This window comes from Eleutherodactylus coqui, chromosome 4 (genome assembly GCF_035609145.1).
Source record: "Eleutherodactylus coqui strain aEleCoq1 chromosome 4, aEleCoq1.hap1, whole genome shotgun sequence".
NCBI classification, from domain to species: Eukaryota; Metazoa; Chordata; class Amphibia; order Anura; family Eleutherodactylidae; genus Eleutherodactylus; species Eleutherodactylus coqui.
In genome coordinates this window covers 235447610-235460595 of record NC_089840.1, presented here as the reverse complement: position 1 = coordinate 235460595, position 12986 = coordinate 235447610, and the positions used below count along the sequence as shown (strand labels likewise).

General features: G+C 45.4%; 1 protein-coding gene across 2 annotated transcripts in view; it reads left to right on the top strand.

Annotated features, from left to right (window-relative positions):
• PDCD11 (programmed cell death 11) overlaps positions 1-12986 on the top strand; it is a 51517-nt gene that overhangs the window by 29522 nt on the left and 9009 nt on the right. For both annotated transcript variants that reach the window (XM_066600889.1, XM_066600890.1), the window contains exons 17-25: positions 539-758; positions 1675-1833; positions 4272-4387; positions 4987-5477; positions 8434-8496; positions 9936-10023; positions 10350-10439; positions 10775-10877; positions 11075-11252. In XM_066600889.1, coding sequence (XP_066456986.1) covers positions 539-758; positions 1675-1833; positions 4272-4387; positions 4987-5477; positions 8434-8496; positions 9936-10023; positions 10350-10439; positions 10775-10877; positions 11075-11252 — 1508 coding nt within the window. The remainder of the gene's footprint in view (positions 1-538; positions 759-1674; positions 1834-4271; positions 4388-4986; positions 5478-8433; positions 8497-9935; positions 10024-10349; positions 10440-10774; positions 10878-11074; positions 11253-12986) is intronic.

Here is a 12986-nt window from a genome sequence, read left to right as displayed (position 1 = left end):
ATGGGGTTTTGTGATTTACGTTTCAAGTTTTCATCCATCCACTGGATAAATCGTGGGGGTCCCAGCAGTCAGACCAAGCGTGGCTGTCCTGATTTCCCCAATCGTCGTGACTTCCTGGTTGCTTCTCCCATGTCATTGAATAGAGGGCAGGTTACACAAACACAGTTGTGCCCCATTCATTTTCAATGGGACCTCTGCAGATAGCCAAGTACAAAGCGCTCGGCTACTTCCATCAACCTCATTTAAAAAAAGAAAAGAAATGAAGCTGTGGTTGTGCAAATGCGACCTGCCCTCTATTGATTGAAATGGAAGAAGCAGCAGGAAGTGAGAAGTACGGGAGAATCTGGGTAGACTCCCACCAATCTATCAGTTTTCACCCATGCCTGAAAACTGGGTGATGGGTGAAAACTTGCGAATTTGTTTGTAACTGGAATACTTTAAGTTGCACATTTAGATTTTAGGCTTTGCTTGCAATTTCCTGCGTTTTTGATTGATTTATTATTTATAACCGTATCCACTTTATATTTTGCGGCCCTAGAAAATCAGTGACAAGTTTGTGACGAACATGAATGACCATTTTGGGATGGAGCAGACGGTGGTTGCCAAGATAACCAACGTAGATCAGATGACGCAGCGCTTGCTGCTGACACTACAGCTGTCCGAGTGCGCCCCTGATGACCGTTCCGCCGAGAGCCTGTCGCTTCTCCGCCAATATTTCAGTGAAGTTCAGTTTTCGAGGAGCCTTCTTGGCAGAGACGGTAGGATTCTGTGTTCTCAAAAGGCGTGTTGATTTGGTGGCTAAAAATGTACATTCTTAATCAATCTTATCTTTATATTTGTTTTTGTACAACATGAGGGCTTATGCAGACGACCGTATATTGGCTGCGTATTCACGCCGGCCGATATACGGCGTCCCTCTCTGCAGGGGGAGGAGGCTGGAAGAGCCGGGAGCAGTGCTCTGAGCTCCCGCCCCCTCTCCGCCAACTCTACACCCCCTCTGCACTATTTGCAATGAGGGGAGGCGGGATGGGGGCAGAGCTAATTCAAGGAACTTAGCCCAGCCCCGTCCCGCCGCCTCCCTTTGCAAATAGTTCAGAGGGGCAGAGAAGGGGCGGGAGCTCAGAGCACTGCTCCTGGCTCTTCCAGCCTCCTCCCCCTGCAGAGAGAGACGCCGTAAATCGTCCGGCGTGAATACCCGGCCGATGTAAGGTCGTCTGAATTAAGCCCTAAGAATAATTTTTGGGATTTGGTGCATATATGCCAATTATGAAAACCATTGGCACAAGGGAGGGGGGATCTTGTTGGTTTGTGTTTTGTTACTTTAGTGTATGAGTACATTGACAACCAGCATGCCTCACTGCCAGGACTGATCAGACAGTGTCCGATTTACAGGGACACCTCTCTCTGTCAGCGAGAATAGACGTTGCCCAGCTATGTTAAATGTATATAGTGTAGCACATGCCAAAAGGAGCAACTTCATCTATCGCTCTAATCATTGAGGCGCCGTACTTTATGCTAGAGCCTCGTATAGAGCCTGCGCTCTGTCTCCTGTTCTTTGTATATTACTATATGTATGAATATAAATGGTGATGGCAGCACTGTAACTCTGTTCACTTTATATTATAGCCTTTGTGTCTATTATAACGCTTTATTATCTGATCTTTGCTTTATTAGCGCGTCTGACGGATGGTGAGAATCTTTACTCATTAGTCCCTGGGAAGAAGCTGACCCTCGTCGTTGAGGAGGTGGACTCAATGAATGACTTGGTTCTGTTTAGTGCCCAACAGATCGCTGGAGCTCAGAAAATATCTGCAGTTACGTATTCTACACAAGGTAAATTCTTTTTAGACCCAGATGGAATTGATGGTTATTATGTATTTTGTCTGTAGGGACTTCCATTTGCAATGTTGGCTGTTTAAGTTTTAAGACTTTGATATTTGGATGCACAGCGTTGTATGACCAGGAAGTGTCCGTGTGCCGTACTTTTAACCACTATAAGGGGTTGTATTAGAATTTACAGGCGTCCCCTAGCCATAAGATAGAGGATAAGTTGCTGATTGGTGGGGGAGACTCACCACTTAGACCCCCACCAATCTCGGGAACAGAGGTCCTACGCCCCCCTGCCCTCCTCTACTGCAGGGTTACTGCACCCGTCGAAGTCAGGAGGAGACTGAATGGGAGTGCTCGTTGTGCAAGCGCTCCATTCACTTTCAGTGGGACGGCATAGATAGCTGAGCGACACCTGCTTGGCCATTTCTATCAGTCCCATTGGAATGAATGGAGCACTTGACTGCTCATGCTTGGACAGCGCTCCCTTCATGCTGATATCACTGCTGGGGAAGAAGCGACCCCACCAATCAGCAAGTTATCACCTATCCTGTGGGATAAGGGATATCTTTTAGAAATGAGCGAGCATACTCGCTAAGGGCAATTACTCGATCAAGCATTGTCCTTAGCGAGTACCTGCCCGTTCGGGAGGAAAGATTCGGCGGCGGGGGAGAGCGGGGAGGAACGGAGAGGAGATCTCTCCCTCTCTCCCCCCTGCTCACTGCCGCAACACACCCGCGCCGGCAGCCGAACCTTTTCTTCTGAGCAGGGAGGTACTCGCTAAGGACAATGCTCGATCGAGTAATTGTCCTTAGCGAGTATGCTCGCTCATCTCTAATATCTTTAGATTCTGGTACAACTCCTTCTAGGACAAAGGTAAGTTTTGGGGTTCAGGATGCAATTTTTTTTTATTTTTTTTTTTCCCAAAAACATGGTAGTAAGAAGTCTTTTCATTTTGAAAGAAAAAAAAAAACTTTTTATTGGCACCATTACGGGGTACATGTAATGTATTATATTTGCTCTAATTTAGTTTTGGGGAGTTTTGCTGTATTCACCATATGGAGTAAATGGCATGATAACTTTTGGATGGGTCAGTATCGTTACAGTGGTGCCAGATTTCTGTGTACAGTTACTCCCCTACTTGTGAACAGGTTCCGTTCTAGGAGCCTGTCCGCAAGTACGTTTGTTCCTATGTACGAACAAATGTTTGTATGGAGCGGGATCGTGGGTTGATCCCGCTCCATTCAACGTCGGGTGCCGGCTGTTCTTACAGTCTGCAGCGGCATTTAAAGCATTAACCGTTCCGACAAGCGGAGCGGCTCGTCGGAATTGGTGCCTGATGTAAGAACAGCCTGCACCCGATGTTCAGGGGCCCTGTACAGTGTAAGATCGCGGGACACTGTGTGGTTGCTAGGCAGCCAGGGGCCTTCTGAAAGACCCCAGGGCTGCCTATGCAGAGCGCCTATCAAGCCGTGCACTTGATGGCCGCTCTGCATAGGCAGCCCTAGGGCCTTTCAGAAGGCCCCTGGCTGTCTAGCAACCGCACAGTGTCCCATGATCTGACCAGGCAGGCTTAACCCTTTCCAATCCACTGTCTGACGTCTGAAGACATTTTGATTTAAGGCTGTACAGCTCTGATGTTGGTAGACGTCCATCGGGGTTCTCTTACTGTATGTTGCCAGCCTCTCTGCTGTTGGAGCCTATCCAACGTGTCACCTCATGCAGTACTGGCTTTAGCCAGCAGATAGCGCAGTTGTGTAACGGCAGAAAAAGAGTAAGCCCCCTAGGAAAGCCAGAATACAAATTGGATTGGAAAGGCTTAATAGAAGCCTGTTCGGTCCCTGCACAGCATGATGTAATACCATAGCATTACATCATACTGTGCAGGACAGATAGCTCGTAACTCGAACGTTCGAAAGTCGGGGACTATCTGTATTTTTATTTTTTACACTGCATCCACCATGCGGGATAAAGAACACGGTTATTTTATACAATCTGTTACATATGCAATGATACCAATTTTGTATAGTCTCACCCCAACCATAAAGCGTGTTGGAGTAAAAATTGCTTGAACATATTTATGTAGTACAGTGTATTATGCCTGCCAGTTGGTATTGTATTGGCAGGGCCCAATACTAGTACACAGATGGTAGACTGGTGGGCCTTGATTAGGCCCACTGACCACCTTTTGAAACCCATTAGCTCCTGACAGTCACATTGTGTGGGTGCCAATGGGATAAAGCATGACCCCCTTCGCTCTGCCTAACTGCTTAGATGCTGCGGGATAATGGAAGAGACGTAATCATGAACCTTTTAAGCAACTACTAAGTATGGTGGGCTGTGATATATTGTTGCTGATTATCCATTTTGTTGTGAATTTGCGCAGATCGTAGCGGCTCAGTTTGTTAGCTGTATTAATATTTGACTTTTGTCTTTCGTTTTAGCTAAACATTTAGTTGCAGGACAGAAAGCAAAGGTTGTGGTTCTACACGTCGATCTCCTAGGGTCCCACGTTCACGTCTCTTTGGATGAGTCTCTTTGGAGAAACCCAAAAGGCGCAGTAAGTGGTTGCACAAATCCTCGGTTTTTTTTTGTTTTTAGCAGTAATGGCCTCCCTTCCTCTTAGAACAGATTTCCACTTAGTCTACATGACACAATACTGATGGCCCCTTCCGCCACTTGGGGATTCAGTCTGTATACACCTCCCCATACTTTGTATACGCCTCCCCAGTGACATGATAGGGGCACAGATCAAAGCAAGGGAACATTAACTCTTTCCAATCCACTGTCTGACATCTGAAGAAATTCTGATTGAAGGCTATATAGCTCCAATGTTGGAAGACGTCCGGCAGGGTATTCTTACTGCATATTACTGGCTGCTCTGTTGTCTGGAGGCCTCTCCAGCATGTCCGTCCCATACTGCAGTAGTGGCTCTAGCCAGCAGATGGCACCATTGTATAATGGCAGAAAGAGAAAGCCACTTAGGAAACCCTGAATCCAAAATTGGAAATAGGAAAAGGGTTGAGATCTAATTTAATTAGAGACTCAAGAAAAGGGTCTAATAAGCTCTCTTTAAACTGTATGTAGAATTCTACATGGGATTCTAGAATCCTATCTTTTCAAAGTCCCAAAATTAAAATGACCCTTCTATTTTCTCAGGTTATTACAGGTACAACGTATTCTGTTATGGTGCAGCACGTGGCTGAACAATTTGCAGTCGTGTCCTTGGAAGATACATCTCGCCTCGCAGCGGTTCCACTCGCGTGTCACTTTAATGACACTTTCCGGTTTGACTCGGAAAAGTTAAATTTCAGACAGAGAATCTTTGTGACCGTAAAGAGTACAAACGCTGATGAGCATGGCCTTCTGCTGGCAGTCCAAAGTAACACTGGATCAGTGAAACAAATCAGTAAAGCAACCAGCGACCATGTTAAAAAGAGGTCTATGATGGGGGAATTGGTCACAGGGACTGTAAAAAGTGTGAAGCCTACTTATGTAATGGTTTCTGTTACTGGTGACCTCGTTGGCGCTATCCATGCCTCCCAGATATTGGAAACTGTGCCAAACAAGGCCTTCCCTACGTCTAAACTGAAGGTGAACCAGAAGGTAACCTGTCGAGTAATAGGAGGGCGAGAGGTGAAGACACATAGGTAAGTGTATCGTGTTCTGACCACTCTCTCAGGTCATTGGGTGTGTTGGAGACCTCACCGGGGTTTGCACAGTTTGCCTTTTCGGTTTTTAAATATCTCGGGACCCCTTTGCACTTTTTTTCCACACCTCCTAGAGGTCTGGCTTCTTAATTTTCCCACTTTTTAAACAAGGTCTGCATGACATGACTCCATCAGAAATGTCCTTGACTTAGCCAGCATTCACATTGCAGCTCCCCCTGTATGTCATTTTTTGGGGGGGTGAGAAGGGAGCAACATGAGATTTGGATAACTTTTTATTTCAAGTAAATTACCTACATTTGGGGGTAGTAACAGAAGGGTGTTGTTGCTGGGGGTCAGACCATTGGGACTCCTTAGTCAATGTGGTGGCGGTATACATTCATGAGCAGTACTCCATTCACTCTTATGGCACTGAGGAAGATAGCCAAGCGCATCACCCAGCTATCTCCATAGGTAGATCAGTGGTCACATATGTGCACTGCAGCTCCATTCATTAGGACTCGGGGATCACCATTTATGATTGGTGGGACTCTTATCAGTCATCTTTTCAGTGATTATACATGTAATACCTATTCTGTGAATAGATTATTAATGTTTCTGGTAGGATAAAACCTTTTAAAGGGCTACTTCTATCACCTATTCACAAAATAGGTGATAAGTCTGGGGGTCTCAGGTTCCTGTGCCCCCTTCTGTCACTGCCGGCTCGCTGCACTCATCCACAGTTACATCAGATTCAATGGAGTCATGATTGTGCATGCGCACCGCCGTTCTATTCATTTAGTGGGGCTGATGAACTTGGCAGAGTACAAGCGCTCACCTATGTCTCCCAGTGCCATTGAAGATGAATGACGTGATGCCATAATTGCCCACCCCGAACTCAATTTAACCTCCTCCTCACTTCATGGGTTGCAGCAAGCCTGCAGTGAGGAGGGGCACAGCATCCCCGTTCTCAGGGGGGGTGGGGGTTCTCAGCAGTGAAACCCCAACCCCCATCAGATTTCTATTACCTATCTTGTGAATGAGCGATAAAAGTTGTACTTGGTACAACCCCTTGTAAAGCAAAGATCAAGGTGACACTTAAAGGAGATGTCCCGCGCCGAAACGGGTTTTTTTTTTTTTAAAACCCCCCCCCCCCCCCCCCCCCCCGTTCGGCGCGAGACAACCCCGATGCAGGGGTTAAAAAAACCACCCGCACAGCGCTTACCTGAATCCCGGCGGTCCGGTGACTTCAATACTTACCGCTGAAGATGGCCGCCGGGATCCTCTATCTTCGTGGACCGCAGCTCTTCTGTGCGGTCCACTGCCGATTCCAGCCTCCTGATTGGCTGGAATCGGCACGTGACGGGGCGGAGCTACACGGAGCCGCTCTCTGGCACGAGCGGCTCCATAGAAGACTGCTGAAGACCCGGACTGCGCAAGCGCGGCTAATTTGGCCATCGGAGGCCAAAAATTAGTCGGCACCATGGAGACGAGGACGCTAGCAACGGAGCAGGTAAGTAAAAAACTTTTTATAACTTCTGTATGGCTCATAATTAATGCACAATGTATATTACAAAGTGCATTATTATGGCCATACAGAAGTGTATAACCCCACTTGCTGCCTCGGGACATCTCCTTTAAGCAGGTCCACCACATAGCAAACAAATCAGTTGCAAATTTGCTGACTAATTTTGCTGCAGATCTGCGGGTGTAACATGCAGATTTCACCCCTCTACTTCGAAAGGGGTGAGAATTGTGGTGAAAATCCTCAGCAGAAAATAACCTGCGATGGAATAAAAAAAGTGCAGGTCGTGTTCTGTGTGGACATTCTCCAGTGTGTATAGTCATGGCAAAAAGTCTTGAGACTGACAGAAATTTGGTATTTACAAAGTTTGCTGCTTTAGGATCTTGTAGTCAGATGTTTCTATGGTTTCTGAAGTACAATTATCAGCATAAAAAAAAAAACCTTGGGGAGAAAAGATATTGCCAATGCAGTGCAAATGTGGGCTCGCTTCTGTGCCTGAGTTTTAGGGCTCATTCACACGACCGTGATTTTGGCACGCGGTGCACGGTTGCATGACACGCGATTAATGGAGTCAATGAAAGTCCATGGACTTTCATTGATCTGTTCACATTAGCCTGTTAAAGACCACAGCATGCTTGATTTCCCTATTCTTTTCAGTGGGTAGGGCATGCAACACTGTCCATACGCAATACATCGCATGTGATCGATGATACTGTTAGGGGGAAAATCATATCCCTCTGACTTCACGGTCTGCTCCAAATTGGGTATTTAGAAGTCAAGGACACACAGTTGTATCAAAGGCAATGAATATCCTTTTGATTTATTAATAATATTATGGTACATCTATACTCCAAATGACGTAGCAATAGAGATACATACCCCTAAAGTCATTAGAAACTAAACCTATGACGAGTTCTTCTGATTAACCTATGTAAAGCCTTAAGGTGTTACTAAAACACATGATTTGCAAGAAACGGAGAAAAGTGAAACTTAACGGAGAATAAACTTATTAATAGAAATGCTTTATCTTAAGAAATGTGAAGGGAGGGGGAATGAAGAGCTTTTATTATAATGTCGAAACTGCTCGCGAGAAAGGCCTGTAGGAGGACGGCCCGAACCTGAAAACCATGCATAGGGGATAGAGGACAAGAATCTAATACATACTAGTGTATAATATTGAACAAGTTAACCATTTAGCATGACAGCGTGCGTGAGAGTCTCTGTCATGTACGTTGTACTTGCTACCATATATGGCCATAGCTGCCTCTGCCTGCTCACACAGACCGGTAAATGCAGCGTTTTACACATACGGTCATGTGAATGAGCCTTAACTAGATCTTTAAAATAAACTGGGTTGAGAGTAAGATGCCAAATAATACAACATATAATATTAATATATGTCATAATATCATATATTGCTTTACCTTTTGACAGGTTTCTGCCAATTACTCACCCACATTTCATGAAGGGCATTCTGGAGCTCAGTATCCTGCCCAGGTGAGTGACATGTTTGCCATCACATTCAGTCCTTTGCAATAATTACTGAACCCCTTTCTATAAATCAAGGTGTGTTAGTGGGTTGCTTGCATGAGCCTCGTTTGAAATGTGGCAAATTTGAATTTCTTCTATGGACAAATGGATATGAGAATGGAAATCCTGAACCATCATAACCCATGATGGAGCTTTCTTAATGCTCAGTGTATAAAGCATCATAGACTAGCCAATGTATCCAGTATTGTCCATGGCCGTATTGATATCGCAGTTCCAGCCAAAGTATACATTTTAGATCTGAACACCAAACTCCGTTGAATTGCTTTTTAAAGAAGGTGTGCCACAGTATAACGTTACTATCGGATCAGAGGTTGTCTGACTGCTGGAACCATCACAAGAATGGAGGTCCTGAAGGTCACTGAATGACTGGAGCGTGGTCATGCATGCACACTGCTGCTCCATTCGTCTCAGTGGGAGGGCTATTGAGCTTTACTATCTCCAGTACTTCCATTGAAAGGACTGGAGCAAAAGTGTGCTCGACAATCACACAGTTCAGTCAGGGACCTTCATGACCTCTTTCCTTGTCCCGGCGGATGGACCCCAACCGATCAGATAGTTATCGTCTATCGCATTGACATGAGATTGTTTTAAAAGGAGTGTCCCACAAAATAAAGTTGAGTGCCATAGGAGTCCTGTGTGCTAAAAGGTGCAGTTCCCAACTTCATAATTCTCCATAGGGGAACATATATCTTAAGAAAAGTGTTTTCCACATTGGTCTTAGATAAGTGAGAAAAAAAGATGTGCCGAAACATAATAAAAGGGGAAAAATGGAATTGTTTGTATAGCGCCAACTTATTCCGTAGCGTTTTCAGGTAATTTATTACCCCCCAGCAAGCTGGGTACTCATTTTACTGACCTCGGAAGGATGGAAGGTTGATTTAACGTTGAGCCGGCTACCTGAACCATGCAGGGATTGAACTCACAACCTTCAGGTCGTGAGCGAGAGCTTAGAACTGCATACTGCTGCATTAACACTCTACACCACATGAGGCCCTATAAAAAAAAAAGCACAAGTCTTGCATTAATTTTCAGCACTTCTGTGGCGGCTGTGCACCACTTTTTGAAATCTACTGTAGATCAAACCTGTTGTAGACTTTCGCTATAATTCACTCCAGTTTCTGGCGTAAATTATAGTGAATTTGATAGGCGGGCCGCCATGCCCCTACCTGACAAGCCATGGATGGTGTTAAAAGCCAAAAAGTCACACATTTTTGTACAAGTGGGACTTGTGCAAAAATTTCCAGCTTTTACGCCTGGTGTAAATGCTTTTTATGCATTCCTCTTATGATTACTGTGACCATTGGATGTGGATTACAATTGGTAGCTTTGCGAATTACAAGATCTGAACAAGCCCTAATTTTTTTTTTGTCTTCCCACTTTTATAGTCTGATGGACACCAGTGCGAAACTTCCTAAAACCGAGAGCATCAAGTTGTACTCGCCTGGACAGAACGTGACCTGCTATGTAGTCAAGGTAATACGCACAATAGGTTGGAGGATAATTGCTTATTAACCCAATCCATCCTCTTCAAAACTATATGAATTAAATGTCGTGTGTCACTGCCCCCCGCCCCCGTCCCCACCCTACATCGGCGCAGGTACTCTGTGACCCCTCTTGATTCTGGTGATTGTCAAGGTTCCACTAATCAAACACTGATGGCCTGTCTTACAAGTACTGATAACATATATAACTTTTTTTAATCTTGTCCTCCATTCACCTTCCTAGATTAGGCTAATGCAAAAAGAAACCATGGCAGATTTCTACAGTTTAACAATCTTTTCCTTCTTTCCACTCTGTAGTATGACAAAGAAAAGCAGTATCTGGAGGTGGACGTCACCCATAAAGTCCGTGGGCGCATTCCTTTACTCTCTCTTTCCAAGTCCCGCAAGGTATGTGCTTCTGTATTTAACACCTGATGTGTGTGCTGCAATGAATAAAAACCGTAGGGCATCTAAGGCGGTGTTCACATCTGCGCCAGGAGTCCCATTCACAGCCCATGGCACAGATCTGGTATTAAATGCTGGATAAAAGTCCTACATGCAGGACTTTTTTGGTCCGGTAAAATGCCAGACAAGGCATTGTAGTCAATGGGATCCAGTTTTGATGACGATCGGGTTCGTCATAAACCGGATCTATTCTGCCAAGAGATTGTGTGTTCCTGCTCTTAGCTGAATCCCCTAACACAGATGGGATCAGATCCTTAGTAACTGTTTCTGTTTTGCAGTTTTTGAAGAAGCCCGAAAAATATTTCAAGCGAGGGCAGGCGTGTACGGCGACTGTGGTTGCAGGAGGTCTTTCCCCAAATATGCTCTCGCTCTCACTGATAGGTAATAACCCAGTACTACTGTCATAGAGGCGTCAATAGTTTTGTCTTTTGACTCTATCCAGGTACGTGCAGTGAAGCAGATCTCTAGGACCAATGTTGCGTAATCTAAGACAAGATGGCTGCTCCGTAATATTGTAAAGAGCGAAGGGTCACTTTCTAATCATTTGTTCGTTTTTTTGTTTTTTTTTCTTACTGTAGGCAACTGCTCACTGAAAAAAGGCTCTGTGGTCACCGGCCGTGTGAAGGCCATATCACCAGCTTCCGGCTTAGAAATCTCTTTGCCATTTGGAAAGACCGGAAACGCCAATCTGTTCCATTTGGGTGACAGCTGTGCTGACTGTTCTGTGAAAAACTTCACCGTTGGGATGCTTGTGAGGTTAGAAAGAGGTTTTTGATCATTTAGTTGTTTATCCCCTCAAGGACACACCAGGTTTTTTTTTTGTTTGTTTTTTAAGTTTGTTTACTGCTCCCCACTAGAGTTGAGCGAGCACGCTCGGTAAGGTCAGTTACTCGAGGGAGCCTCGCTCATCTCGAGTAACTGCCTTCTCCGAGTGTGCTCTCTCTTGTTAAGCACAGGGTTCTTACTGCCTTATTATGCTTTAACCCTTTCCAATCCAATTTTGAATTCAGGTTTTCCTAGGGGGCCTTCTCTTTCTGCCATTATACAATGGTGCCACCTGCTGGCTAGAGCCAGTATTGCGATATTGAACGTGCTGGAGAGGCCCCTGACAACAGAGCGGCCAGTAATATACAGTAAGAATACCCTGCTGGACGTCTTCCGACATTGGAGCTGTACAGCCTTCAATCAGAATGTCTTAAAACGTCAGACAGTGGGTTGGAAAGGGTTAATAGGCAGACAAACCCACAGCGGGATCCTCTAAGGCAAAGCTTAAAAAATGTACTTCTTGCATTAGGGGACTACTGCATGAATACCACGAATTACTGCGCAAGATCTGTATAGCCTAGCTGGGTAAAAGAGTCAGCGGGCTTTACGGATGATATTAAGATGCTGGTGAGGGAGGAAGTCCGCTCTGCCCTAGCCTCTCATGGGGCGGTTCCCTCCTCTACACCTACTACTCGGGCGGCTAGAAGGCCTTGTAGTAGAGGGCTAGATTCCGACTCTGAGGAAAGTTTTTTTGTTTTTTTTTCTTTTTTTTCTGCCAGAGGTCGATCAGGAGGGGACGACTAGGGATTCCTCAGATGAGGATATAGACAGTTCCTATTTAGTTCAGAGGACAAAGATTAACTGATTAAGGCCATCAGGGACACACCTAATGTAGAGAAGCCCAGGTCCATTCAGGATGTTTTCTTTGGGGGCCTAGGGGAGCAGCAGAGATCCACCTTCCCGGTACATAATAATATACAAAAAATGATCAGTAAGGAGTGGAAAAAACCTAATGGAGTCAGCTATAGGGTCATTAACCCTTTCCAATCCACTGTCTGACATCTTCAGACATTCTGATTGAAGACTGTACAGCTCCGATGTTGGAAGACGTCCGGTAGGGTATTCTTACTGTATATTACTGGCCACTCCGTTATCAGGGGGCTCTCCAGCATGTCACATACTGGAGTTCTGGCTCTAGCCAGCAGATGGCGCCATCTACATACCGTTTCCCCTGAAAATAAGACATACTCTCAAAATAAGCGCTATCATATTTCAAGCCTTCCTGAAAAATCATAAGCCCAAACTACAGTTTGAATTTTTTTTAAAAAAGTAAATAGGAATGCATTCAATGTGTGAAAAGGGCCATTTTTTTCCAGCCCCTTTCCAGGTCAGCTGAGTCACTTACTCAACAGGCTGGATCTAGGTGTTTCCCACTACATTCCAGAGCCCCAATGCGGTTCCCACAGTCCTCGGCCACGGCTTAGCCAATTCGTTAGTCCTGCCTTGACGACACGATGGCTGTGATTGGTTCTACGAGCGCCATGACTCCGCCAAATAACACAGCGCTCAAAAACCAAATCACAGTCATTGCGTTGTGGAGGCGGGATTTATGCATCCCATAACCAGGAAGTGATCCTGCGTGGGTGGACGAGGACTGCGGGAACCGGTCTTATTTTCAAGGAAACACGCTGCATCGCGGCATGTAGGGGTAAACAGCAGGGCTCG